Source organism: Vipera ursinii (genome assembly GCF_947247035.1).
Source record: "Vipera ursinii genome assembly, chromosome: 5".
Lineage (NCBI taxonomy): Eukaryota > Metazoa > Chordata > Lepidosauria > Squamata > Viperidae > Vipera > Vipera ursinii.
Genome location: NC_139518.1, coordinates 74,325,548 through 74,353,101, shown reverse-complemented (window position 1 = coordinate 74,353,101; position 27,554 = coordinate 74,325,548). Strand labels below are relative to the sequence as shown.

At 38.0% G+C, this 27,554-nt stretch overlaps 1 protein-coding gene across 1 annotated transcript; it reads left to right on the top strand.

Annotated features, from left to right (window-relative positions):
- Nucleotides 1–300: 300 nt before the first annotated feature.
- On the top strand, nucleotides 301–26,676 carry FAS (Fas cell surface death receptor; the record flags this gene model as incomplete). The annotated part of the gene is made up of 10 exons (XM_083363323.1): nucleotides 301–354; nucleotides 2,397–2,532; nucleotides 5,597–5,731; nucleotides 6,312–6,423; nucleotides 13,934–13,998; nucleotides 17,257–17,331; nucleotides 18,097–18,164; nucleotides 19,594–19,618; nucleotides 21,222–21,522; nucleotides 26,657–26,676. 9 exons carry the CDS (start codon nucleotides 301–303, stop codon nucleotides 21,515–21,517), a joined length of 966 nt encoding a protein of 321 aa, XP_083219449.1. The 3' UTR covers nucleotides 21,518–21,522; nucleotides 26,657–26,676.
- Nucleotides 26,677–27,554: the final 878 nt, after the last annotated feature.

Here is a 27,554-nt window from a genome sequence, read left to right as displayed (position 1 = left end):
CCCAATTCAGAAAGACTCATTTATTCCTATAGTTGTGCTTTTTTTATCATCTGAGGATCTTGTGTCAGGGAAAAACAGAATAACAGAGTTGGAAGGAACCTTGGAGGTCTTCTAGTCCAACCCTCTGCTCAAGCAGGAAACCCTATACGATTTCAGACAAATGGTTGTCCATTCTCTTTTTAAAACCCCTCAGTGTTGGGGCCATCCACAATTACTGGAAGCAAGCTATTCCACTAATTAACATATATGATATATGAAAATATATGATAAATTTATCCCATAGAGAGCAAGGAAGCTATCATGATCCAGAATGTGGCAGCACAAGAAGTAATGGGAAGTGCTTGCTATGCCCATGTAACATCCCTGCTAAACACAGGAATCCAATTGACCCAATTTGAGACAAACATGACACAGAACTTAGCTACTTGAAGGACCATCTGTTTACTGCAGTTTTTTCCCTGTCTTATTTGCTCCAGCAGAACTGTCTTGGTTCAGATCTCACCAATTGAGTAATGTCATCTATTGGGACTAAAGAGATGGGCCTTTTCTGTTGCTATATACACCCTTTGGAAGAGATTGGTATGGCCCCCATACCTTGCCTACCTCAAACTATTCTTTAAACATCTCACTTTTCCATAGGCCTTAGGTTAGGATGGTTGAGAAGTTCCCTTTAACCTGGAAAATGGTATGGAAGCATGTTTCTGTTCTTGGGACAGTTGTTATCTTATATAATGTTCTTTTAATTTGTGATAGTGTCCAAAGTCATTTTGGAGTTGAGCAGCCTAGAAATTGAAATAAATAAATGAAATGGTGCCATTGGAACCATAGTAGTCATCATCCTATTCCTATCAGTCTTATCATCTGCTCATGTCACTCATGCACGGAGACGGCATTGGTCGCGCTGGTGAATGATCTCTGGAGGGCTCGGGACAAGGGATATTCCTCTGTCCTAGTCCTATTGGACCTCTCAGCGGCTTTCGATACCATCGACCATGGTATCCTGCTGCGGCGTCTCAGGGGACTGGGAGTGGGAGGCACGGTTCTTCAGTGGTTCTCCTCCTATCTCCTGGGACGCTCGCAGTCGGTGTTGGCAGGGGGGCAGAGGTCGACCGCGAGGCCTCTCGTTTGTGGAGTCCCTCAGGGGTCGGTCCTCTCGCCTCTCCTGTTCAACATCTACATGAAACCGCTGGGTGAGATCATTCGTGGTTTTGGAGTTGGGTATCATCAGTATGCTGATGATACCCAACTTTTCATTTCGACCCCAAACCACCCCAGTGATGCCCTCGACGTGATGTCCCGGTGCCTGGAGGCAGTCCGGGTCTGGATGGGGAGGAACAGGCTTCGACTCAACCCTGACAAGACTGAGTGGCTGTGCGTACCGGCATCTCGGGATATTCAGGATATTCCACCCCTCACTATGGGGGGTGAGTCATTACCTCCTGTAGATAGGGCTCGCAACTTGGGAGTCCTCCTAGATTCACAACTCTCCTTAGAAGACCATATTGTAGCTGTGACTAGGGGGGCCTTCGCCAGGTTTGCCTGGTGCGCCAGTTGCGGCCCTATCTAGACCGGGATGCCTTACGTACGGTCACTCATGCGCTCGTGACCTCTCGTCTTGATTACTGCAACGCTCTCTACAGAATGCAGCCGCGAGAGTTGTACTGGGAGTTTCCCGATACTCCCATGTCACACCTTTGCTCCGCGAGCTGCATTGGCTACCAGTTGTCTTCCGGGTGAGGTTCAAGGTGTTGGTAATGACCTACAAAGCCCTTCATGGCATGGGTCCGGAATACCTTGGGGAGCACCTGCAGCCGGCGTCAACTTCCCTCCGCCCAGTACGCTCCCACAGAGAGGGCCTCCTCAGGGTGCCACCGGTCAAAGAATGCCGACTGGTGGCCCCCAGGGGGAGGGCATTCTCTGTGGGTGCACCGGATTTATGGAACCATCTTCCGGTTGAGCTCCGGATGGCGCCCGATCTCCGCTCCTTCCGGCGCGATCTTAAAACCCATCTCTTTAAACAAGCTGGCCTGGCCTGATGGGACGGGGTGGGATTTTTATAAACGACTTTAATTTTAAATTTGTATTAATTTTATGGGCATTGTTTAATCATGTTTTAATAATTTTAATTTTTGTATCTAGTTTTTATGTATTGCCCTGTTCACCGCCCTGAGTCCCCTGGGAGAAGGGCGGTATATAAATTAAATTAATAAATAATAAATTAATAAATAAATAAATTTTTCTGTTTTTTATTAATTTAGTCTCTACTAAGATTCCAAAATAACTTTAGAGGTAAGTTAACACAGAGTACAATTAGTAACACAGCACTAATAATCTCTAACAGTCTCTAAGTCCTAAAGCTACAATGCAATAATACTTTGTTTTCCTCTCTGTTACAGATTCTTGATTTAACCGCTGCAGGATCCTTACACAATAGAGGTTCTATACTTATACCACAGCAACTACACACTAATCAGAACTGTCCCAGTGGACAATATGAAATCAATGGTATCTGTTGTGACCTTTGTAAACCTGGTAAGTATTATCATAGAGAAATAGAAAAAAAATTGATGTCTCTATGGAAAGGTGCGAAGAATCTGAATTTTGTGATGGTTTTGCTATTAAGGTTTGCTCTTTTTAGGATGGCTCAAAGGTGCTTCTCAGAATGCATGAAATTAGTTGGAAGGCAATGGTCACCAACAGCAGTAGGTCCCCACTGCAAAGATGAGCAGCCAGTCTTCACTTTTCTGATCCATTGATGCATCATTGTCTAGTTTGGTGTTTCTCAATATTAGCTCAATATTCTAGAACAGACATGTCAAACTCGTGACATCATATGACGTCGCACAGCGTATCAGGACTGTTTTGCCATTGCTGGCAATGGGGTGAGCATGGCTTTTGTGTGACGCATTCGGCCTGTGGGCCAGCAGTTTGACACCCCTGTTCTAGAAGTTGAAAGCCAACATTTTCAAGCTGCAAGGTTTAAAACACTGGTCCAAGTGATGGGTTGTAAAATAATATGATGCATTCCACCTCTCTGTGATTGCAGAAACACTCCAGATTTCCAGGCTGACTGGGAAATTCTGGGAGTTGAAGTCCACATATCTTCAAGCAGCCAAGATTGAGAAACACCAGTCTAGCTGGAGCAGAATCTTAATGAAACAATATTCCAATAGCATGCAGACCTCATCCATATCTTCCATTTATTCCATTGGGCTATAGAAGTCTTCTTAACATATTTTTCACCAAGTGAAAGAGCTAAAATAGAAAAAACACAGGGCTGTACCATATGGCTTGCTCATATGTATCCTCTGTGTACTCCTGCCTTACTTTCTTGGTTTCATATCTTGCCAGGTTGGGTCTGAACAGTTGAAATGCATTTCTGCTTAGTAGAATGCAAGTTAAAATTTCCTCCATGGCCCATCATTACAAGGAATCTTCTATTTTCAGTCAACTTTAATGGAGTAGTCATTCTTTTTACTGTTGTCTTCCTGCCAGCAAACAATATCTAGAGACTCCACCCATCACTTTCCTCCAAGTTGACTCCTATTACATCTGTAAGAGCAACACCCATTACTCACTTTGTCCCTAAGACAGGATATGGTTTGATAGCAAGCACAGCACAAAATATGTTGCAATATTTTTGTATTGCCTCATGACCTGGAAGAAAGCACAAATTAACATAACGACAAGGAAGCCATACTTTTTGACCTTTCTATAGTTCCAGACAGCTCACAGGAAAAAAAAACCCTTTTAAAACAATAACTTAGCCTAGGTTACTTTAAGGACAAAAACTTGGAAATACAATTTTAGCTGTAGCCAAGACCCAGGAGAGCATTTAATGGAGTCTGGATGGCTTGAAGGCTGAACAGTATAACAATGATGTACTTTGCACAATGAAAATTCTGCCATGTGGTTTTGATTATGTTAACTAGCAAACTGGCTTTCTTTATGAAAAGGGCTATTTATTGCTTGCTGCTCTCTCTTCTTATTCTTCACTTCTTTACAGCAGTGAAAGAGAAGCATCTCTCTCCCCCCCCCCATTATCCTGGTGTATTTAGTGACTATTAAGATGTTTCAGAAGGGCACCAGAACCTTTGACCATTTCGGAAAATTGTAGTGGCTCCATATCCTTCTTTCTCATGAGCTTTGACTGATATACTACAGAGGAAATGTGTCTCAAAATATTCAAGGTGGCTACTCAGAGCTTTGATGTTGCAACTGCTATCTTTATTATCTACCTCTCCCCCCCCCCCGCTACTTTATGCAATAAAGTATGCAAGGCAGTGTAGCATTGCTTCAGAGATTACTCTGAACAACCCAACCTGACTACCTATGTTTGTTTTAATTCAAGCAAAAATTGTTCCACTTTTGAGGAATCGCTCCTTAAGACTTTCAAAGCTTTTCCTAAAACACTGAAACATGAATACGCAATGTAAAGCTGTAGTGCTGTGAATAGTATGAAAAGATGGAGAGAGAGGCATGCTAGTGGCAGCTTTTTTTTTCATCTTCTGTTCTCCTGACAAATTTATGACAATTCGCTGCTGCCAACTTGCCATGGCCAACTCAGTGCGGGATAACTCACTGAGGGACAAGAGTTACACTAATATCTTAGAAATGGTGGAATAGAATCATTAACGAAAGGATGAAAATGAAGGGACAGAATGAAATGTGAATGCAAAAATTAAAATAATGTTTTATTTTAAATAATTAAACTGAATTGTTAAATTGTTCCATGGTGAGTTGGCTGTGGCAAGTTGTCACAGAGGATGATTGTCCTAAAGTCACCTAAATGGTTTCTGCCCCTAAGGGAAACCTAGGCTTTTCACACCTAGCTCTGCACCCTAACTCCTATGCTGTGGTGATTCAGACTGACTACTGCCCCAACTCCCTGGGTTATAAGACAGAAGGCAGGGAAAACATAGGCAGGACTTGCAAGACTCTGTAACTATAACCTATCTGGATAAAGTATAATCTACTGAAGCCGTTATATCAGTGAGATAGATGGCATAAAACTAGATTAATAATTATACTCAGATGCTACCTTAATAGCTCTTAGGCCCTTAGTTAGGACTTGAACTGTTAAGTTTTTAACAGTCCCAGACTGTGAATTGAACTAAAGATTAGATCTTAAATAATAACCAATAACAACAACCAGACCTACCTATCACAAGCCCTTGAAAAGGACCTGATAGGTAGACAAACCCAGTCTGAACATCTGCCTGACTGTGTGAATAATAATAACAATAACAACAGCAACAACAACAACAACAACAACAACAACAATAATAATAATAATAATAATAATAATAATAATAATTAGTAGTAGTAGTAGTAGTAGTAGTAGTTTGCTCATCTGGTTTTTCCCATAGGGCTGAGACACATATATGTAAGTTGATAGCATAGAAGTCCTCTTAATGGGCTAGTAGACGGAACAATCTCACCAATAATGGTGCCAATTGTGATTACCTATGGATTTCATAGTAACCAATGCTTGTAGGATGCTCTCAACGTTTCAAATGTCTCCCCTGGCCCAAATTTGCCATGTCCTAATCAGAAGGATTTCACTGGCTATTTCTGAAACATTTTCTTTTTACAGGTTCTGTCAAATCTTTAGATTGCACAAAGAATGCTAAAACCAATTGCAAACCTTGCACAGAGGGTAAAGAATATATGGATAAAGACAATTTTAAAACTGCTTGCCTACGATGTAATTTCTGTGATACAGATCATGGTATGTATGATCAACAATACTGTATTTCAACATCAATGTATTTCACACAGGAGAAAAGGATATTTAGTCCATCTGATTACAGAAAGCCTAAGATATGGCCCTCACAAGATTTTTCTGAATACAACTTAAAAATATGTAAGCATGTCAGCTGGAAGAAATATGCAGACTTAAGTCAGAGATTTTATGCAGACTTCAGCATTTTAAAAAAAACTTGGCGGGAAATTTGAAAACCACTTTGTTCATGCCTTGGTTTGATGAAGGAAGTACAGAGTTAGAGGATCTTCATGAGATATTTTTTCAATCAGACATGTTTTCAAGTAGAGATTGGCTTTAAGGTAGAAGTGTTTCTGATTTAAAAGTTTCTCTGAATGTTCAGTCAAACATCTGTTACTGAAATGTGCCTTTTACACAGCCAGTGACAGTGTAAAGAATAACCTTTTGTCTTTTGTTTGAAATCCCCTCATGTATTTGAAGAACAGCATTGTTTTCTTTGAAAAGGTGCCTAGTCTTCAAAGCTTGGCAGGCATAAAAGAGATTTTTAAAAAATATTTGAATAATAAAATGTTTCCATTTATTTTAGGGATGGAAACTGAAAAAAACTGTACCATCACCCAGAATGTAATATGTAGGTGTAGGACTGGTTTCTTTTGTGAGTCAACTAAACCTTGCCGCCACTGTGATGAATGTGATAAGTATGTTTTCTATATACCTACTAAGAGTGACAAAATTAGATACTCATATATTTCAGTGCAGATGTGACAATTCATCTCTTTTCTCCAGAATTTCAACCTCCCTTTTAGTAATTACCTAAAGGTTCACATACTCAATTCAGAACTTCTTATAAGCTGCTTTATTGCAAACAAGATGTCTTACTTCAGAACCCAGAAATCAAGCTGATAGGCACATCACATCTGCACAACACCCACAAATACTCCATAATGGTGTATTTCTCCAAGGGTTTAAATTTTAAGGCATTTCTTTTCCCCATTCTAGTCAATGGAAATTTGGCTATTCTCTATCAGGCTTTGATATTGGGGAACACCTGTTCAATCAGGTGAGGATAATATGGAACTTAGTCAATCAGAACAGAATAATAGAGTTAGAAGGACCTTGGAGGTCTTCTAGTCCAATCCCCTGCTCAGGCAGGAGACCCTATATCATTTCAGATAAATGGTTGTCCAGTCTCTTTTTGAAAGCCTTCAATGATGGAGTACCCACAACTTTTGAAGGCAAGCTGTTCCACTGATTAATTGTTCTCATAGTTAAGAAATTCCTCCTTAATTCTAGGTTGCTTCTCTTCTTGATTTGTTTCCATCCATTGCTTCTTGTCTTGCTTTCTGGTGCTTTAGAAAATAGGTTGACCCCCTCCTCTTTGTTGGAGTCCCTCAAATATTGGAACACTGCTATCCTGTCTCCCCTAATCCTTCTTTTCAGTAAGAGGTAGGCAGCAAATACAAGAGGAAAGATATGTATATGCAGCTCCAGCCATTGAAGACATGGAAATCTTCTCCAACTCTTTCATTTTTCAGGCTGGAGGAGGGAGGGCTATAAAATCCTAAAAGCAAAGGGCTTCTAATATAGATAAAATTGAACATAAGGGAAAGGTTGTGTTTCAACAGGATCTTATTAAGGAAGCCTTTCTGGATTTTTATTCTAAATTATATGCTAAGGAGAAGATTAATGAAAAAGACATTGATGTATATTTGAAGAATGCTAGCATCCCGGTTCTTACGCAAATACAAAAAGAGGAGATTAACCAATTGATAACAGAAGAAGAAATTTTTATAGCAATTAAGGAATTGAAGTTGGATAAAGCGCCAGGTACGGATGGTTTGACTGCGGTTTACTACAAAAATTTACAAATGGAGTTGATAAAGCCGTTAAAGGAACTGTTCCAGATAATTCAGAGAGGGGGAAAGGTGCCTCCGTCTTGGAGAACTGCTTTTATCTCTTTGATTCCGAAGGAAGATCAAGATGCTACTCAAGTAAAAAATTATAGACCGATATCACTTTTAAATACAGATTATAAGATATTTGCTAAGGTGTTGGCTAACAGATTGATGAGGGTTCTGCAACAGGTGATTCATGGGGATCAAACTGGGTTTATTAGTGGTAGGCAAATGAAAAATAATGTGAGGCATATAGTTGATGTGTTAGAGTTTTTGGAAAGGAACAACCAGATCCCTGCGGCGCTAATCTTTTTAGATGCTGAAAAAGCTTTTGATCAATTGAATTGGCAATTTTTGATGAAAGTTTTAGATAAAATGAATTTTGGGGATAAATTTTTGCAACCAATTAGGGCATTATATCAAAAACAAACTGCCTGAATAATAGTTAACAATAGTTTGACTGAAGCAGGTAATATTGAGAAGGGCACAAGGCAAGGGTGTCCGTTATCGCCTTTGTTATTTGTGTTAACATTGGAGATATTATTGGTAAAAATACGGAACTCGGAAAGAATTAAGGGTATACAAATTAGAGATCAGGATTATAGGTTGAGAGCGTTCGCAGATGATCTGGTTGTTACGGTGACCCAGCCGGAGAACTCTGTTGTGGACCTGATGGAGATAATAATGCAATATGGGAAGGTTTCTGGATTTAAAGTTAATGCACAAAAAACTAAAATTCTGGCCAAAAATATGACAGTATCGCAAAAGGCTCTTTTAGAAGGATTAACTGGATTTGAGATTGCTAAAAGGGTCAAGTATTTGGGGGTGTTTTTGTCACCCTCTAATACAGAGTTATATAAAAATAACTATGAAAAATTATGGGGAAAAATTCAAAAAGAAATGGAGAGTTGGGAAAAATTGCAATTGTCTTTGTTGTGAAGAATCGCAGCAGTGAAAATGAATGTCCTGCCTAAATTTTTATTCTTATTTCAAATGATACCGGTTCTTAAGAAAGATTCTAATCTGGAAGAATGGCAGCGGGGTATCAATAAATTTGTCTGGGCAGGGAAAAGGCCACGAGTTAAACTTAAGATTATGCAGGATACTCGTGAAAGAGGTGGTCTTAAAATGCCCAATCTTAAATTATATTATGAAGCTGCTGCGTTAGCAGGAATAAGTGATTGGATTAATTTGACACAAGAGAGATTATTAAATCTTGAGGGCCACGACTTGTTATTTGGCTGGCATGCATATTTGTTGTATGATAAGAAGGTAGATAATGTGTTTAAAGTGCATATTTTAAGACAGGCATTGTTGAGAGTTTGGAAGAAGTATAGACATAGGTTAGACTGTAAGATGCTATTGTGGGCAATTCCAAAACACGCAATAGAAAACATAAATGTTGGTTTCAAACATGATGTGACTACGTATAAGGAGATTTTAAGTCTGGAAAGAAATGTCTAGTGTTTGAAGCCGTATAACCTCTTGCGAGATGAGAAGATTGTTCAAACTTGGTTTCAATACACTCAGTTACGGGCCAGGTGGAAAGAAGATCAGAAAACTGGTTTTACAATGACTGATGAAAATTTGATAAAGCAAATTAGAAATCAGGGTCCAGCACATATCAAACGGATATATCTTGCATTGATTGAAATTGACTCAGAAATAGAACTTGTTAAAGATTGTATGATAAAATGGGCCCAGAACATCCAAGAAGTTATTACAATGGACACGTGGGAAAAGATCTGGGTGAGGAACGTAAAATTTACACAAGCTCAAAATTTAAGAGAGAACTTTTATAAAATGTTTTATAGATGGCATTTAGATCCTAAAAAGCTTGCAAGTATGTATCCTAATTATCAGCCAAAATGCTGGAGGTGTGGTGGTGAAGATGCAACATATTTTCATATTTGGTGGACTTGTAAAAGGTCAAGGCTTTTTTGATAAAAATTTGGTGGAATATGCAGAAGATTTTCAAGCAAAGGATAAAGTTTTGTCCGCAACTCTTTTTGTTGGGTATAATTACAGATGCTACGGTTGTGGACACTAAATTGATGTTGAATCTAATTACCGCAGCAAGACTTTTAATAGGTCAATATTGGAAGAAGGAGGAATTGCCGACCATAGAAGAATGGACTTTAAAGGTTTCTGACCTGGCAGAGATGGCAAAGATCTCGGCTTATTTGAAAGATCATTCGCAAGAACGTTATATTATGGAGTGGAAAAAATGGATTGAATATATCCAGAACAAATATGGGACTAAAAAGTTTCATTTAGCATTTGAATAAGTCTTCCTTTCTATTTTCTTTTTTTTTCTTTTCTTTTCTATATGAAATGTTAGTATTGCTTGTAGTTATCTTATTTGAGCTAGAGAGTGATAGATTTAAGAATTTATTGTTGGTAGCATATGGATGCTTATGATTGTTCTTTCTTTTTATACCCTGTACTTAGCTCTGGGAAGTCGGGGGGAGGGGGGAAAGGGGGGTAGGGGTAGGGAGGGATAGGTAGGGGAGGGGGAGGGGGGATTGTTAAAGATAAAATGTATTTTAAAACTTTTCAATAAAAAAAATCCTAAAATATTGGGGGGGAGGTGGGAAATTCTTTGGTAACACCAGCAAACAGGGAGACAGAAATGGAGAGGGTGACCTCTAGTTCATTCTCCACCTGTCTATTGGACTAGAACAGAGGTCCTCAATCTTTTGGGCACTAGGAACCGGTTTCGTGGAAAGAGGATTTTCCATGGTCCAGAGACTGTGTGGTTTTGTGCATCTTGTGGATGGGGCTTTGCTTGTTTGTGCGGCCCAATTGCTGGCATGCTACAGACTGGTACTGGTCCATGGGGACCATGGGGACCCCTGGACTAAGACCTCCAAGGTCCCTTCCAATTCTGTTATTCTGTTATTCAGAACAGAAGCAGATATGATAGCCTCTGCAGATAGTTCATCTTTAACATCCAATCATTCAGCAACCATTCAAACTTAGAACAATGCTAAACAAGTATTTGTAGAATCAGGCTTCACAATTATGGCCATTGCAGCATATGATTGTGATTTGCACCTTTTCATGTCAGCTTCCCACATGCAAGGTCAATGAGGAAGTCAGCAAGAAGTTGGGAGTCATCTATCATCTATCTATCTCTATCTCTTTCTCTCAATAACTACCGCCATATTGTCTCTAAATCTTAAACCTTACTCTCTTTCTAAATCCAGAAAGAACAGTAGGTTATATAATATATTGGAAGACGCACAATCACTTCCAAACACCAGGTGGTGCATTACGGTTGAGAATCAATCTCACTTTTGTGTCATGTATTTTACTACTTCAGGAGAGTCTGTGGTTTTGGGTTGTTTTTTTTAAAAAAAAAGGTCGTTTAGGTAGTCTTCACATATGATCACAATTATGATTGAAACTTGTATTTCTAAGTGCTCACTGTTATGGTTCCGATAGATGAAACACATCAAAAGAACTTCAAGGTTAGAATTCTTCCTTAAAGAACATTTTATTCAGGAAACAAAGTATCGGCACTACATAGCTGAATCCAAAACTAAAATCCCTTCCCCCCATACAAAGTAACAAATTGCAATTCCTACCCCCAATAAGCAGTCATAAATCATGTTCTCCAATTAGCCGAAACACAGGCTTTCTCTCCAGCTCCTCAGCTCACCAAACCATTGTCAGTTCATCCTCGATTTCCCACAGAGCAACGTTATTATTATGGCTAGCTGAGCTCAAGCATTCATCCCAAACCCTCTTCTGCACCTAATTTCTAAATAGAAGAAAAAGCATGTTAAAAGCAAAGCGGAAATGGCTGCAATTTTCATCAGTTGTCAGAGCAGGAACATCCAATGTTTACAGCGTTGACACTCACACTAAGTGAGTCAGGCCTACTTTATGATCTTTTTGCTGAAATCCTTAAGTGAATCAGTGGTTAAGCGAATTCAACTTACCCTATTGACTTTGTTTGTCAGAAGATCTCTAGGAAGGTTGTAAATAGTGTTCATGGGACCCCAGGACACTGCAGCTGACATTAATACCTGCTGGTTGCTGAACACCCAGATTTCAATTACGTGACCATGGGGCAAGTTCAAGGACCGGTTGCAGGTCACTTTTTTCAGTACCATTGTAACTTCCAAGGATCATTAAGTGAATGGTTTTTAGTTAGGGGTCTCCAAACCTGGCCCTTTAATGACTTGTGGACTTCAACTCACAGAATTCTTCAGCTAGGCACACTGGCTGAGGAATTCTGGAAGTTGAAGTCCACAAGTCATAAAAGGGCCAAGTTTGAAGACCCCTGTCTTACGTCAAGGACTATCTGTATCTACAGCTGTGCATATATTTATTATGGAAATTAAAGTAAAAGACAATTTGATTAAAATGAAGTAGCTAACTGACCTGAACAATGTATTCTAATTGCTGGATTGAATGAGATATCTTTGATTCTATTGAGACACCTCTGCACAGACACAAAGATGGATTTTTTTTCCAAATTGCATCAGCAGTTTGTATCAAATCAATCCAACACAATGGTTTGGTTTGAAGTCTTGAGTCAAATTGGAATGGTGTTTTCTGATTCATAATGATTTTTTTAAAAAATTCCATTTATATCCCGCCCTTCTCCGAAGACTCAGGGCGGCTTACAAGCTTAGCAGTAGCCTTCATTCTATGTATATGCCTGCTTATTAGGGCTTTCACACACACCCCAAGCGGCATTATTACAAAGTCAGCTTATTGCCCCCAACAATCTGGGTCCTCATTTTACCTACCTATTTACCTATTTACCTATTCATACAATGATCATAAGGGCCGCAGTGGCTCAGTGGGTTAGGACGCTGAGCTTGTCGATCAGAAGGTCGGCAGTTTGGCGGGTCGAATCCCGAGTGCCGCATAGCAGAGTGAGCGCCTGTTACTCGTCCCAGCTTCTGCCAACCTAGCAGTTCGGAAGCACGTAAAAATGCAAGTAGAAAAATAGGGACCACTCCGGTGGGAAGGTAACAGCATTCCGTGTGCCTTTGGCGTCTAGTCATGTCGGCCACATGACCACAGAGACGTCCTCGGACAAGCGCTGGCTCTTTGGCTTTGAAACGGAGTTGAGCACCGGCCCCTAGAGTCGGAAACGACTAGCACACCTGTGCGGGGGAACCTTTACCTTTACCTTTACCTTTACCTTACAATGATCATTGTATGAATTCAACTACAAGATTTTTTTAAACTTCCTATTGGCATAATCAGATTTTTCTTCTTTATCATGTGAGGTGTTAATGCCACTTTATAATGCCTTGGAATATTGCATACACTTTTGCTCATCACGATATAAAAAGATGTTGAGACTCCAAAAAGTGAAAAGAAGAGCAACAAAGATGATTTGGGGATTGAAGGTTAAAATGTATGAAGAACAGTTGCAGGAACTGGGTATGCCTAGTTTAATGAAAAGAAGCATTAGGGGTGGTATGAGAGAAGTGTTCCAATATCTAAGGAGTTATGGCAAAGAGGGGGTCAACCTATCCCCCAAAGCATCTGAGGGCAAGATAAAAAGCAATAGGTGGAAACTGATCAAGTAGAGAACCAACCTAGAAATAAGAAGGAATTTTCTGTCAGTAAAAACAATTAATCAGTGAAATGACTTGCCTCCAGAAGTTGTGGGTGTTTCAACAATGGATAAATTTTAGAAGAGACTGGACAACCATTTGTCTGAAATGGAATAGAGTTTCCTACTTGAGCAGAGCGCTGGACTAGAAGACCTCCAAGATCCTTTCTAACTCTTCATTTTGCTATTCTGTTAAACCTGGAATGGTTCTGTTTTGGGAAATTCCTGATATGTGACCTTATCTTATGCCTGACAATTGGGTTGTTATTGGGTTATCAAAGAGAACATATTTTTTCTCTGAATGTTGTAACATCACTCTTGCCATTTTAAATATAATTTTTATGACAAAGGCTCTGATGTAAACTTTATAAATAACTGCTACTTATTATCAAATCTATACACCACCAAATCTCTTAACTCATATCAGCAATTGAAAGGATAAGCCAAATCCTAAGATTAAAGATTTTGTTTTTAAACTGAACAGGCAAAAAAGAGCCGGGTGTAGAGTCCTCACTTTTTTTCTTCTTCTCATGTATATCTCCACACCTTGTGGGAGATTGTGGGAACCTTTCTTGTCAGCAAGCATTTCATTGCACCTCTCACCAATTTGATCCACCAAGGCTGAAAAGAGTGCAGAATATACCAAAATTCAAGAAGGAAGAACGTGATCAGATGAGCAGCTTTTTCCTGATTGAACCTCTTCATTATTATCCACTGTTTTTTATGTAGGTGTGAAAATGGCAGAATTGAAAAACCGTGCACCCCAACCCAAAATACAGTTTGTGGAGGAAAAGGTAACTATTGACATGTTTAATTAAAGCTCCAGAAAGGAAGGGATACAAGGGGTAACTGTGTGGGTGTCTAAAAAAAGTCAAGGTGGCAGCACAACTCCATGATGAAAGCCCCACCATTTTTGTGATGTGTGTAAAGGGGGTTGGAAGTTTGATCAATGATTAAGCTCTCATCCTGAGTTTGTTTGATACCCCTTCCTGTTGAAGCCCATGGAAAGAAGTGAATTTGAATGTATGCAAATTCAGCTTGTTGGGGCCCTAGTAGCCAATCTGTCCAAAATTCTTTCTTTGCTGTTACTTCCTTTAACTCCATCTATCACTTAGGCATTCCTTAGCAAGCAAAAGGGACCAGGAAAGTAGTGGAGTCCAAAATCAGTCTGTCTCTAAAATTGAATAATATCCAGTATGGCCCCTTCATGGATTACTGCCTTGTCGTGGTGAAGGGGCTTGCGTAATTCAATGAAGCTATGCCGTGCAGGGCCACCCAAGATGGAAAGGTCATAGCAGAGAGTTCTGACAAAACGTGATCCACTGGAGAAGGAAATGGCAACCCACTCCAGTATCTTTGCCATGAAAACCCTATGGACAGTACCAAAAGGCAAAACGATATGACGCTGGAAGATGAGCCCCTCAGGTCAGAAGGTGTCCAATATGCTACTGGGGAAGATCAGAGGGCTAGTACTAGTAGCGCCAGAAAGAATGAAGCAACTGGGCCAAAGCCGAAAGGACGCTCAGCTGTGGATGTGTCTGGTGGTGAAAGGAAAGTCCAATGCTGTAAAGTTTTTTCTCTGTAGGAACCTGGAATGTAAGATCCATGAATCAAGGAAAGCTGGACGTGGTCAAACAAGAGATGACAAGACTGAACATCGACATCTTAGGTATCAGCGAACTAAAATGGACAGGAATGGGTGAATTTAATTCAGATGACCATTAGGTATACTACTGCCTATTTAACTTATATGCAGAGCACATCATGAGAAAGGCAGGGCTAGATGAATCAAAAGTTGGAATTAAGATTGCTGGAAGAAATATCAACAACCTAAGATATGCAGATGATACCACTCTAATGGCAGAAAGTGAAGAGGAACTAAAGAGCCTCTTGTTGCGAGTGAAGAAGGAGAGTGCAAAAGTTGGGTTGAAACTTAACATTAAAAAAACCAAGATCATGGCATCCAGCCCTCTCAATTCCTGGCAAATAAATGGGGAAGAAATGGAGGTAGTGACAGATTTTATTTTCCTGGGCTCCAAGATCACTGCAGATGGGGATTGTAGCCAAGAAATTAAAAGACGCTTGCTCCTCGGGAGGAAAGCCATGGTAAATCTAGACAGCACACTAAAAAGCAGAGACATCACCCTGTCAACAAAAGTGTGTATAGTCAAGGCTATGGTCTTCCCAGTTGCAATGTATGGCAGTGAAAGTTGGACCATAAAAAAGGCTGAGCGCCAAAGAATTGAGGCCTTTGAACTCTGGTGCTGGAGAAGACTCCTGCGAGTCCCTTGGACTGCAAGGCGATCAAACCGGTCAGTCCTAGAGGAGATCAACCCTGACTGCTCTTTAGAAGGCCAGATCCTGAAGTTGAAACTCAATTACTTTGGCCACCTAATGAGAAGGAAGGACTCACTGGAGAACAGCCTAATGCTGGGAAAGATTGAAGGCAATAGAAGACAGAGAATGAGGCAGCTGGATGGAGTCACTGAAGCAGTAGACGTGAGCTTAAATGGACTCCAGAATATGGTAGAGGACAGGAAGGCCTGGAGGAATGTTGTCCATAGGGTCGTGATGGGTCGGACTCAACTTTGCAGCTAACAACAACAATCCAGTATGGTTGGATTAAATCTTGTGCTGGGTAGACTTCTGTCCTCTCTGAAAAAAGGGCTGTCTTCCAATATGGCTTCCCACTCAAAACCCCTGGAATGGCCTTAGAGGCAGTGAGGAGAAGGCAGAATTAATCAATGGCTGTGCTGCCTCTTCTCTTTGGACAGAAGCCTGATTCCTTTATCAATCTTTCCCAGAAAGCATCAAAGCCTCTTTGAATGTCAGTAAGTGTTGAATAACACTTTGCATAAATAAATATTTATTGAGGTTCAACCCCCATCTCACCTGCCTGATTCCTCTTCTGACCATTGACAATTTCAGAAATCTCCCTCATTGATTTGCTCAATAGTCAACCAGGGTGAATTGAATGGAAGCAAACACTTTTGATGTGGCACTTATTTTTGAAACAGTTTAAAATCTATCTTAAGAGTTAAATTACTCTTTTTGTGAGTTTCTCACATCAAAAATGGTGAAAACCCACATTAGTGATGTTCACTAATTTGGATGTCACTAAGTATGAGGATTTTGCAGAGACTTGGCCAATCTCCAGAATAGTCACTGTCAAACATGGTTCACCTTCTGAAGAGTTTCAGTATTTCTATAGTTTGAGCAACGTTATGAAGGTCTAGGATGTGTCCATGAAATCATCAAGAATTGAGTTCAGCTCAAAGAGATCTTACCTATAGAGTGTATTGATATAGTATTACTACTGTATGTCTGTTCAGGACATAATTGGACATCAACAGATTATCAAAAGCTAATGGTTTGAAACAGTAGCACAGGCATGCCTGGCTGAGGAATTCTGGGAGTTGAAGTCCACAAGTCATAAAAGGTCCAATTTGAAGACTCCCCACAGTAGCATGAATGGGTAATCAATTATGCAGGTAGTTCTTGACTTACAATCTTGACTTAGTGACTGTTTGAACTTACAACAGCACTGACCAATCCTTGCCCTTACAACCATCATAACATGCCTACAATTACATGATGAAAATTTGGGCACTTGATAACTGACATACATTTACAATAGTTTCAGCCTCTCCAGTTCATGCTATTGCCCATTTCTGACTCTTCTTCATGGCTTCCGACAAGGAAAGACAATGGGGGGAAGCTGGATTATTTGCTTAACGACTGCAGTGATTCACTTAACAACTTCAGTGTTTTGCTTAATGCTAGCGAAACCTAAAACTGAGCGCAACTCAATTAACAACCACCGTGCTTTGCCACAGAAATTCTGGCCCCAATTCTGGTCATAAGTCAAGGACAACCTGTACTCTGTTTGATTCTGTTTCATTCAAAGGAATGTTTCCAATTCTACCAGGTGTGGTTTCAGTTTCCATTTTTAGCAGTGCATTTGTTGCTTTTTTAACAGCACAGGTTCAAAAAAATGTGCAAATTGACCCATATGGATTGGAAAACATGTTATTAAATATTCTTCTTCGTAGAGAATTTGCTGTGGCTTTGTACACTTCTGCCTCTTGTCGCAGTGATTCTGGGACTGATTTTATGGTGGTGCTATTGTAAGTTGATATCACTTTCCTTTACAAACTACAGAGGGCAGGATATAAATGTAATAAAAATAAATAAATAAATAAAATAAACCTTATTATTGGGTTTTTTAAAGCCAGCCAGTACGCAGAGGAACAACTGTCTCCCATAGCTTTCATTCTACATTTAAAATCCAATTGTGTCCTCTTTCAATAATTTTGGAAGTCAAGGTTCTTCTTTGAGATAGAGAAAAATTCCCCCTCCTATCCACCCTCTCCAGAGTTCATGATAGATTGTCACCACATGGTAGCGAAGTACACAAGCAAGGGCATTGGGCCAGCTGACATCATTGATATTTGCTTGGGGACAAAATTTGAGACAGATACTTGTTGCTCCTATTCTACCAGCTCTCATGTTTTGTATACCTTTATTGTCACAAGACACACCAACCTGATTTTTGTAGCTTCACATTAACTAAAAGATGAAATTAGACACAAACAACATCCCTAAGCAATGGGAGACAACGACAAGCTCCTTGTCAGGCTCTGGCAGCTTGCAATCCCAGTGCCATATACACCATCTCACTTCTACGTTTGGCTGCCTCTCCCAACATCCTGCCTTTTAAAGGTGGCAAATTGTAGTAAATTAAAGTAAGTTTAAGAACTCTGGTCATCACAATTTCCAGAAATTTCATATGAAATTACTGCATTTCACACTTAGTAGAAGCACATTCCTAATATGCCATTTTCAGTCATTTGAAGACTATCTAGCACATAATTATTTGTGTTTCTTTGTAGGTCCAGGGTGCAAAATTCAAAGGAGGCCAAACATTCCAGTTCAAAATGGCCCTAACTATGAACTATACGTGAGTCTCCTTTTTTGAAGTAATCCAGAGATGTAAGAAGGGCAATAGAGAGTAACCTAAGGCATCAAACCAACATGCATACTAGCTTCTGTCTAGCTTCTAATGGTAGTAATGGTGTTTTTCCACTGCAAATGCTTCCTTGTGGTTCTTATCTTTAAAATGTCCAGTGATTTGGGAGGTTTCCTCCAGATGTCCTTTCTAAACCTTGAGGTGAGCTGTGAGACTCACTTGGTAGTAATGACCATCTGTGCAGGGACATCTACTCGGGGGGAGGGGGTAAAAAAGCCAAAATAGTGGCCAAGTCTGCCCCATAAAAATAATATGGGCCCCCACAGACACCCCAAAACTGTAATACCCTTTTCTTTATCAGGAAAAGAATGGGGTCTGTCAGACACTGAGACAATTTAGAACTACATACTGTGCTGTTTTATACCTACTATTCTTGTATTTATGTATGTGGGCACTGAGTTTGTTTTTGAACTTTGCCACTTGTTTTATTCAATGATATGACTTTTCAAGGTCATAGTTATTATTTTGAATTTTGTTTTTCATTTACATATGCATTAGATTAGCAAGCTCGTTTACTTATGCATAAGAGCAACCTCTTTCACTTATGGATAAGAGGTGTATGCATGCATAAAATAGAAAGCCAGAAACCAAAATAGAGACATTAACCTGAGAGACTTTGTCTCTGCTGGGAAAATTCTGACTTAAAATTTTTCCTGAATATATAGTAAACCCAGTACTTGTTTCAACAAACTATTCCAGCCTGTAGCGATTCCTATTGTTTATTTACTTTCCTCACCACAAATTGAAAATTAATTTGATTAAAAAAGAAAGAAGTCATCAGTTGGACACCATGTGTCCAGGCCAATAAATACTTTACACAACGAAATGGGTGGGATTGAAGTATAATTGGTAAATCTTTTCAATTTGCTGAGAATTCAGAGCCACCCTCTTGTTTGATAATGTTTGATTAGATCAGGACCCATCTCCTTTATGACAAAGAATAAGATCAAATTCTATCCAAATGTGCAGTTTTTGCTGGAGAGTTCTTTAGATATTATATGAAATTTCAGTTTGGGAGCAAAATAGTATAATTTGCCTAATTATACTAATTAGTATATTAATTATATTAATAAAAAGTGGAGCTTGCTTTACAGAATTTGCACTAAGATGGAGTTTTAGAGAACCAAAAGCTGTGAAGAATACTGAAAGTCACTTCTTTGTACTTCTTACTTTTCTCTTTTTTTACCTTTTCTTGCACCTTTTCTCTTTTCTTTGACTTCTTTCTTCTTCCTGACTTTCTATTACCAGTTTAAAAGTTTTAATAAAAATTAAAAATTGAAGAAGAAAAAAGAACTAGCAGGAAGCAAAAGCTGGTGGTATGGATTTGGTTCATCTTTTTTTTATATTTGTTTCCTTTTAGGATTTTAAGAAAATCGAGTATCGAGGTATGTAAAAAAAACAAAACAGTCATTGCACTATATGTTTGTATGTGTTTGCTTTTATGCCTGGGCTATATTGGACTCTACTAACGGCTCAGTTGTATCATTCCACCACTAAGAATTGTTCAGTACTGGATGGTCTTTCATTGATGCAGAACGTAGCAATGAGATTGTTCATCACACTTGCCTTGTCTAGGGCTACAGAACTAGTAACGCTTTGCTGGCAACACATGAGTCTCAGTGGAACATAATGGGCTCCATTACATCTCCCTCTTAACTGCATGTGTCCAGATGCATGACTGGGAATAGATGTCTATGGAGATTCTCAGTCATTCAGGTCATAGTTATCCCAAAAATGTTTTTTCACAAGACAACTAGTCTTTCTTGTTTTTCTTTGAAGATGTTTCGCTTCTCATCCAAGAAAGCTTCTTCAGCTCTGACTTTCTCCCACCATCCAGTCAGAGCTGAAGAAGCTTCTTGGATGAGAAGCAAAATGTCTTCAAAGAAAAACAAGAAAGTCCAGTTGCTTCGTGAAAAAGCATCTTTGGGATGACTGGGAATAGAATTTCCGTATCAGATCCAGAAAGAAACCTGCGCCAAAACTCCTATCCAACATAGCTTTCTTTATGCTTACAACTTTGCACAATTATATTTATTGATTGTATAGTAGTGCTGTATCTAGGCCTTTGCTACAAATATTCTGTTATTCAGTTGCTTCTGATTCTTCATTAACTGATAAACATTTTTTCAAGGATATTTCTGTCAGGAACTGCTTTGAATTCTTGTAAGCTCATTCTTCAGTGACAGTATCTAGCACTGTCTTTTGTTGGCCATTTTAAAGACTGCTGTAATAATTCTTGCCTTTGCATTAGGTTTTTGCAAAATAGTTAAGCTTTTGTTTCGTAGCTTCATTAGCCATTTTCTCCAGCATTAACTCTGTTGTTATTGTTGTTCGTCTTTTCTGATGATCAGGTTTCAACAGCCATGTGTTACCTCTGCAAAAATCATGGCCTTAACAATACATTCCATTTTCCCTGTCTCAAAAGTATTGGTGAAGTTTTAATATTAATATTACAATCTCCACTGTATTTATATTCTGTGTACATTCTCTCTCTCTCTCTCTCTCTCTCTCTCTCTCTCTCTCTCTCTCTCTCTCTCTCTGTGTGTGTGTGTGTGTGTGTGTGTGTGTGCGCACTACATGTTGATAAAAAGAAAAATAGACTAATGGAGCAAATTTAATAAGGATTAAAATACCACAAGGAGCAAAAGAGGAAAGAAACCTAAATAGGTTTCTAACTTCTCCTCTTTGCATACCTGCTAATTTGCTATATTTGTAGACATTTATAACCCTCAGAAGCCTAACTGTAAGTGATTATATTGCTCATGCTGAATGATGTATTCTATGTATGGGAATCATTTTTGTTTAAATTTAGCTAAACTTCTATTTTGTAGTATGTGCTTTGGTTGTTAGGATGATGTCTTTTCATTTTGGTATCATTTTGATGTCTCTGAATCACACTTAAAATTAATTGAGGTCAATGTTATTTACCCCTTTATGCATCATTGGCTGCTATAATTTCCTGCAGTTTTTTCTTGTTTTCTTTTGCAGATATTAACTTGAAGCCTGACATTCCTATAATTGTATGTGATATGGAAGTGACCCAAGTCAAAAGGCTTGCTCGGAGATTGGGTCTAAGCACAGCCCAAATCGATGTGATCGTCCATGACAATTTGCATGATTCTTCTGAACAAAAAATAAAATTACTAGAATGTTGGCATGAAATGCAAGGGATAAAAGATTCCTATCAGACTTTAATCACCTGTCTGAGAGAACTTAAATTTTATGATACAGCTAGTAAAGTTAAGCAACTAACGGAGAGGCAATTCAACCAACCAGAAGATTAAAAGAGGTAATCTTTAAAATGCTCGTAAAAGTGTAAGTCCCAGTTATTTTTTTAATTTATTAAATTGTATCAAATTTATATGACATTCATTTCATAATCAAGCAATTCTGCTATTATTTTTTTTAAAAGTTTTATTTTTTAAACAGAGTTCAATAATAATTATTCAACAAAAATGTGCTGTCTGAGTATCTTATTCACTAATACAAATTAAATTCCTAATCCCTAAATCTTTTCTCTAGTCATTGATAAAATAGGTCCCAAGTTTGAAAATATTCTGTTTCTTCTTTTTCTTTCAACCTTAAAGTAAGTCTGTCCATTTCCGCATAGTCTAATTTTTTTATTATTATTTCTTCTTCTGGTGGTATTTCTTCGTTCTTCCAGTATTGTGCAAATATAATTCTTGCCACTGTTATCACATGTATAATCAAATATGTACTTTGCTTATCAAGTTTTTCTAGTGTAATACCTAGTAAAAAAAATTCAGGTTTATAGTCTATATGTTTCTCTAACATTTTTTCTAACCAAGTGTGTATTATTGTCCAATATCTCCTTGCTTTAACACATGTCCACCACAAGTACCTGGTTTGTGTTTACATTTCCAACATTTATCTGACACGTTTTTAAACATTTTTGCTAATCTTGTTGGTAGCAAATGCCATCTATAAAACATTTTATATAAGTTTTCTTTGTATGAAGCTGACATTGTCAATTTATAGTTTCTTTCACACAAACTTTGCCACTTTTCTAAGTTTATATTATATCCAAAATTCTTTGCCTGTACTATCATTGTCTCTTTTACTTGTTCATCTTCCATTTTGAAATTTAATAAGAAATTGTACATTTTTTAAATTAACTTTTCATCAGAAGTTAATAATGTCTGATCAAATATAGTCTGTTCTTTGTAAAGTCCATACTATTTAATATCTTTATCATATCTGACTTGCATTTGTAAATGTGACCACCATGTTAAATTGATGCCCTGATTTTCCATCTCTTGCCTAGATTTTAAGTTCCCTTCAGAATTTAGAATATCTTTGTATGTCCATATTTTATTGAAACTGACTAGATTTGGATGTACAAATGCTTCCATTGTTGAAAGCCATCCTGGAATTTTCAAATAAATTTTACATTTTATTTCTTCCCAAGTTAATAATAATGTGTTTCTAATGTAGTGGTTTTGGAAGTATTTCTGTATTTTATTTTTTCTGTACCATAGAAAAGCATGCCAACCAAGTTGCAGGTCATGTCCCTCCAGATACAGCAATCTTTTATTTCTAAGAGTTATCCACTTTTTTATCCATGTTAGCACTGATGCTTGATAATATAAAACCAAATCTCGCTAGCCAAAGCATCCAATTCCCTTGGCTTCCTGTAACATTTTCAATTTAATTCTAGCTTTCTTTCCTTGCCAGATAAATTTTTGAATTAAGAGAGTTTAAATCTTCAAAAAAAATCTCCAGTTTTAAAGGTATCGTTTGAAATAAAAATAATATTTTTGATAATATATTCATTTTCATTATAACAATTCTTCCTAACATGGACAGTTGAAGATTCTTCCATTTTTCCAAATCAAACTTTATTTGGTTTAACAATTTAATGTAATTATCTTCTTTCATGAATATCTTGCTGTCAAATATATTCCCAAATATTTGACCTTTTTGACTGTTTGCAATTCTATTTTTTCTGATAATTGCTTTTTTGTTTATCTGAAAAATTTTTAACTATCACTTTAGTTTTTTCTCTATTTATCTTTAATCCTACTATCTCTCCAAATTGTTCTATCTTTTCCAACAGATTAGGAATCGTCTCTAAAGGTTCCTCTAGAATGAATACCAAATCGTCTGCAAATGCTTGCAGTTTGTAGGTTTCACCTTTTATTTTCAATCCTTTAATTTCTGGATCTTGCCTAATGTTTCTATTTAAAACTTCCAAAGTTAAGATAAATAGCAATGGGGATAATAGGATATCCTTGTCTTGTGCCTTTTTGTATACCAACATTCTCTGTGTAATCCCCATTTACAATTACTTTTGCTGTTTGTTTCTGATATATTGTGTGAATTATATTTATAAAGTTTTGACCAAAGTCCATTGGTTTTAGTTGTTGAATCATAAGTTGCCAAGAAACATTATTGAATGCCTTTTAGGCATCTAAAAATACTAGTGCCAGTTGTTTCCCTGGATGAAGTTCATAATATTCCAATGTATCTAGTTTTACAATGCTTTGGTAAGGCCACACCTGGAATACTGCATCCAGATTTGGTCACCACGATGTAAAAAAGATGTCGAGACTCTAGAAAGGGTACAGAGAAGAGCAACAAAGATGATTAGGGGGCTGGAGGCTAAAACATATAGGGAACGGTTGCTGGAATTGGGTATGTGTAGTTTAACGAAGAGAAGAGTGAGGGGTGACATGATAGCAGTGTTCCAATATTAAAAGTATCTGTTTTTGATTTAAAAATATTTCTACCATTAATATTCTTCCTTTGTCATCTGCATAAATCATTTTGGAATCTAGTGTCTCTTTGACATATATAACTACTCTTTTTTGTTGAGCTGATGCTTTCCAAGTTTTGGATTTTCCAAAAAATTTTGATGTTGTTTTTTTATGTGTGTCTCTTACAAACAAATTATATCAATATTTAATTTATGTAGTTTGAAAATTCTTTTCTTTTTCAATAGGGAATTCAATCCATTTATATTTACTGAAAAAAATCCATTTTCCTTCTCCATTTTGGTTTACTTATATTTAGGTCTTGTTGATCTTGTAATCCTTTGCTCTCTTACTATTCCCTCATCTTCTTGATTCATTTTCTCTTTTCCCTCTTCCACCTGGGTAATTGTTTCCTCTATTGTTTGTTCTGCTGTTTCTGGCTTTTTCCATCCTCTTGTTGATATTGTGTTCTTTCTCCAAGAAATCCTCTATCTATGTCTTTCATCAAAATCCTTTGCCTTCCACACTGAGTCCAAACAACATCTTGTGTTATTCCAATTGATTAAAATCCCTTCCGGCATCAGCCATCTAAAATTTACTCCTTTTGCAATCAGCTTTGTAGTCAAGAATTGATATTGTTTTCAAGTATCCCTTATTCTCTTGGGAATCTGTTTCAACACTACTATTTCTTTACCCTTATATTGTAATGGATCATGTCTAACTCTTCTTAATATCTCATCCCTCATTGTTTTCTTCATAAATCTTACATGGACTTCTCTGGGCAATTTGTGCTTCCTTGTGTAACTTGAATTCATTCTAAATATTTCATCCACTTCATGCTGCATCTCCAATCTTTCCATTTCTAGGGCATCTGCTAATAGATTAATAATCACTTCTGCTATATTTTCCTCTTTATCTTTGTGTATGTTCTGAAATCTCAAATAGTGTACTGCCTTCTCCCTTTCCAAAGCAGCGACTGCTCCTTCTAAGTTTTGATTTGCTTTTTCTAATCTTTCATTCTTTGTCATTAGTGCTTCATTTTTCCCCCAGTATCTTCTGATTGATCTTCCACCTTCTGAATTCTTTGTTCATTTTTAAGAATCATTTGTTGGTGAACCTCAAATTGTGTCTTTATGTCAAGCATTTGTTCATTTAGCTTATTAAGATTACTTTTTGTTTCTTGATGATTCTTCTGCATCATTTCTTGCATTAGTTGTAAAGTCATGTGCATCTCTTTTTGGAGATTGTTTGCCTTCTCTCATTGTAATATTGCTTCAATAGATCCCTGACTTGCTGGACTAGATGTTCCAGAAGAGGGTGCAGAAGCTGTTGTTTGTTTGTTTGTTTGTTTTTTTGTAATTTTAGTGAGGTTTGGTGCACTCATTGTTCAATCAGGCAGACTTTGTAAATCTACAGGAAGTGGGGGGGGGGGGAAGCCAACTACTTTAGGCTGTAATCCAACTTTAAAAAGAGCCAACTGTTTTAGGCTAAAATCCAACTTTAAAAAGGAGCCAACTATTTTAGGCTATAATCCAAGTTTAAAAGGGAATCCACTGCTTTAGGCTATATTCCAATTTTTAAAGGGAGCCAACTGCTTTAGGCTATAATCCAGGTTTAAAAAGGAGCCAACTGCTTTGGGCTAATCCAAGTTTTAAAAAAAGCCAACTACTTTTAAGATCTAATCCAGCAAAATAAAAAACACCAACTGCGTAAATCTAATCCAAATATTCCTGTCAGTTCAAAGATATTAGAGAAAAAAAGGAAAAGGAAAAAAAAACCCTGTCTCTAAATAGTTTCTATAATAGTTATGTCTACAGTTGAAAGATGTAGTTTAAAAAAACTTTGTTTTTCTTTTGTAGAAACACAGGAGGTTCTTTGTTTAGCACAGGTGTTTCAATGTCATCAGTCTTCTGATTTTTTCTGTATTATTGTAGTATCTTCCTTCACCACTAGATGTCCTCATTAGTTATAGTGTCTTCATCCAGTAATAAAACTTTCATTTAAAATGCTCTTTTACAACAAAGTAAAAAAAATCTTCCCAAATCAAAAAAATTAGCCAACAACAGATTATCATTTTTTCTTTTCAATCAGTCTCAAATCTTTTCTGCATATTTTTTATATTCCTTAATTTCATTCCCCCATTCCGATTTCTCATTGCTTTTAACTCTCTTCTTCCCAAGTGTTCCTGGGGTTTTTTACTTTTAAAAGTTATCCAATTCAGGGAAATATATTTTAAAAGTCCATAGGGAAGAGAAATAAAGAAGAATCTCACCCAGATCAAAGACGTTGTTGATAGGCAGCTGTTTGGCAGCACTGCCACGGCTCTTCACTTCTTCCCGGGCTGTCTGTGGCTTGGGATGTCTGCATACTTGCTGGCAGCCTTTCTCCCACCTGTTTGAAGAGTTTCCTCGGTCTGTTTGGGCCAACCGCCATTGGCTCCAAACCCCCAAGGTTTCGCTTCCCCCTCGTTGCCTCTCCAGAGTGACTTTCTGACCTCTTTGGGTCTCCAGACGAAGCGAAATCGGACTAGGAAACTGGAGCTCTGGTTTCTTTCATCCATGTCGCCATGAAGCCCAGGGTGAACTCACAATTCTGCTACTCTTATGTAGTAGGACTGATTCAACAGATGGTTCTCTTGGGAAATGATCTGACATTCCCCTTTTTTTCAGCACTCTATCTGAAAAGAACAACTTTTGTTTTATTTTTCAGAGGTCACTACGTAATCAGATTGGAGTCCCTGTGTTGACATGGCATATTTCAGCATGCATAGTATCAGTAACAGGATGAGTTGATACAGCAACATTTCCTGACAAACATCCTTCAAAAATTTCACTATGCTACCTCAGGGGGTTTTTTATCAGTTGCAAGACCACTGCTTTACAAGAACAAAAGACATTATACAATTCATGAAGGACTCCTTCCAAGTAAAGTATGACATGTGGTATATAGGCAAACAAAACAACCGCCACAAAATTTGTTGCTGGTAGCACATTGATTATGTTTCAGCAGGCAGCAGCAGCATCTGATTATGGTATCTTGTCTGGGCTCAGAAGCTCTGTACAAAGATAAAGGATCTCTAATGATGTAGAGTAGCGGTTCTCAACCTTTTTTTCACCACCAACGCCCTTTAAATATCTTTTTTGCCATGGATCATGGCCACGGACCCCCAAGAAGTAGCTCAAGATTTAAATCATAACATTTCTTCAATCCTTAGCAGACCCCCTGTGATGACATCATGAGAAGTCCTCAGACTACAGGTTGAGAACCAGTGATATAGAGTAAACTAGAAAGTTCAAGAAATCCAGCAAAAGAGCAATTGTGGACTACTTTTGTGTTGTTGCTAAGCATATACCACATAGTTATGTTCATGAAACCATCAACAGGTGAGCTCAGTGTGAAAAGGTCTTGCTTACCCCTTTCTATAATGCTTTCTCTACAGATGGTACAATTTCTGGAATTATCCATGTACTTCATGCATTTTAAATATCTGGTTTTAAAAACAAAAATATTCTTTATTTCTAGTTCCTGCTGCTACAACCAGGGCTTTTTTTCTCATAGAACGCTCAGAACAGAGTTCCAGCACCTTTTTGGGATGGAACCTTGTAGG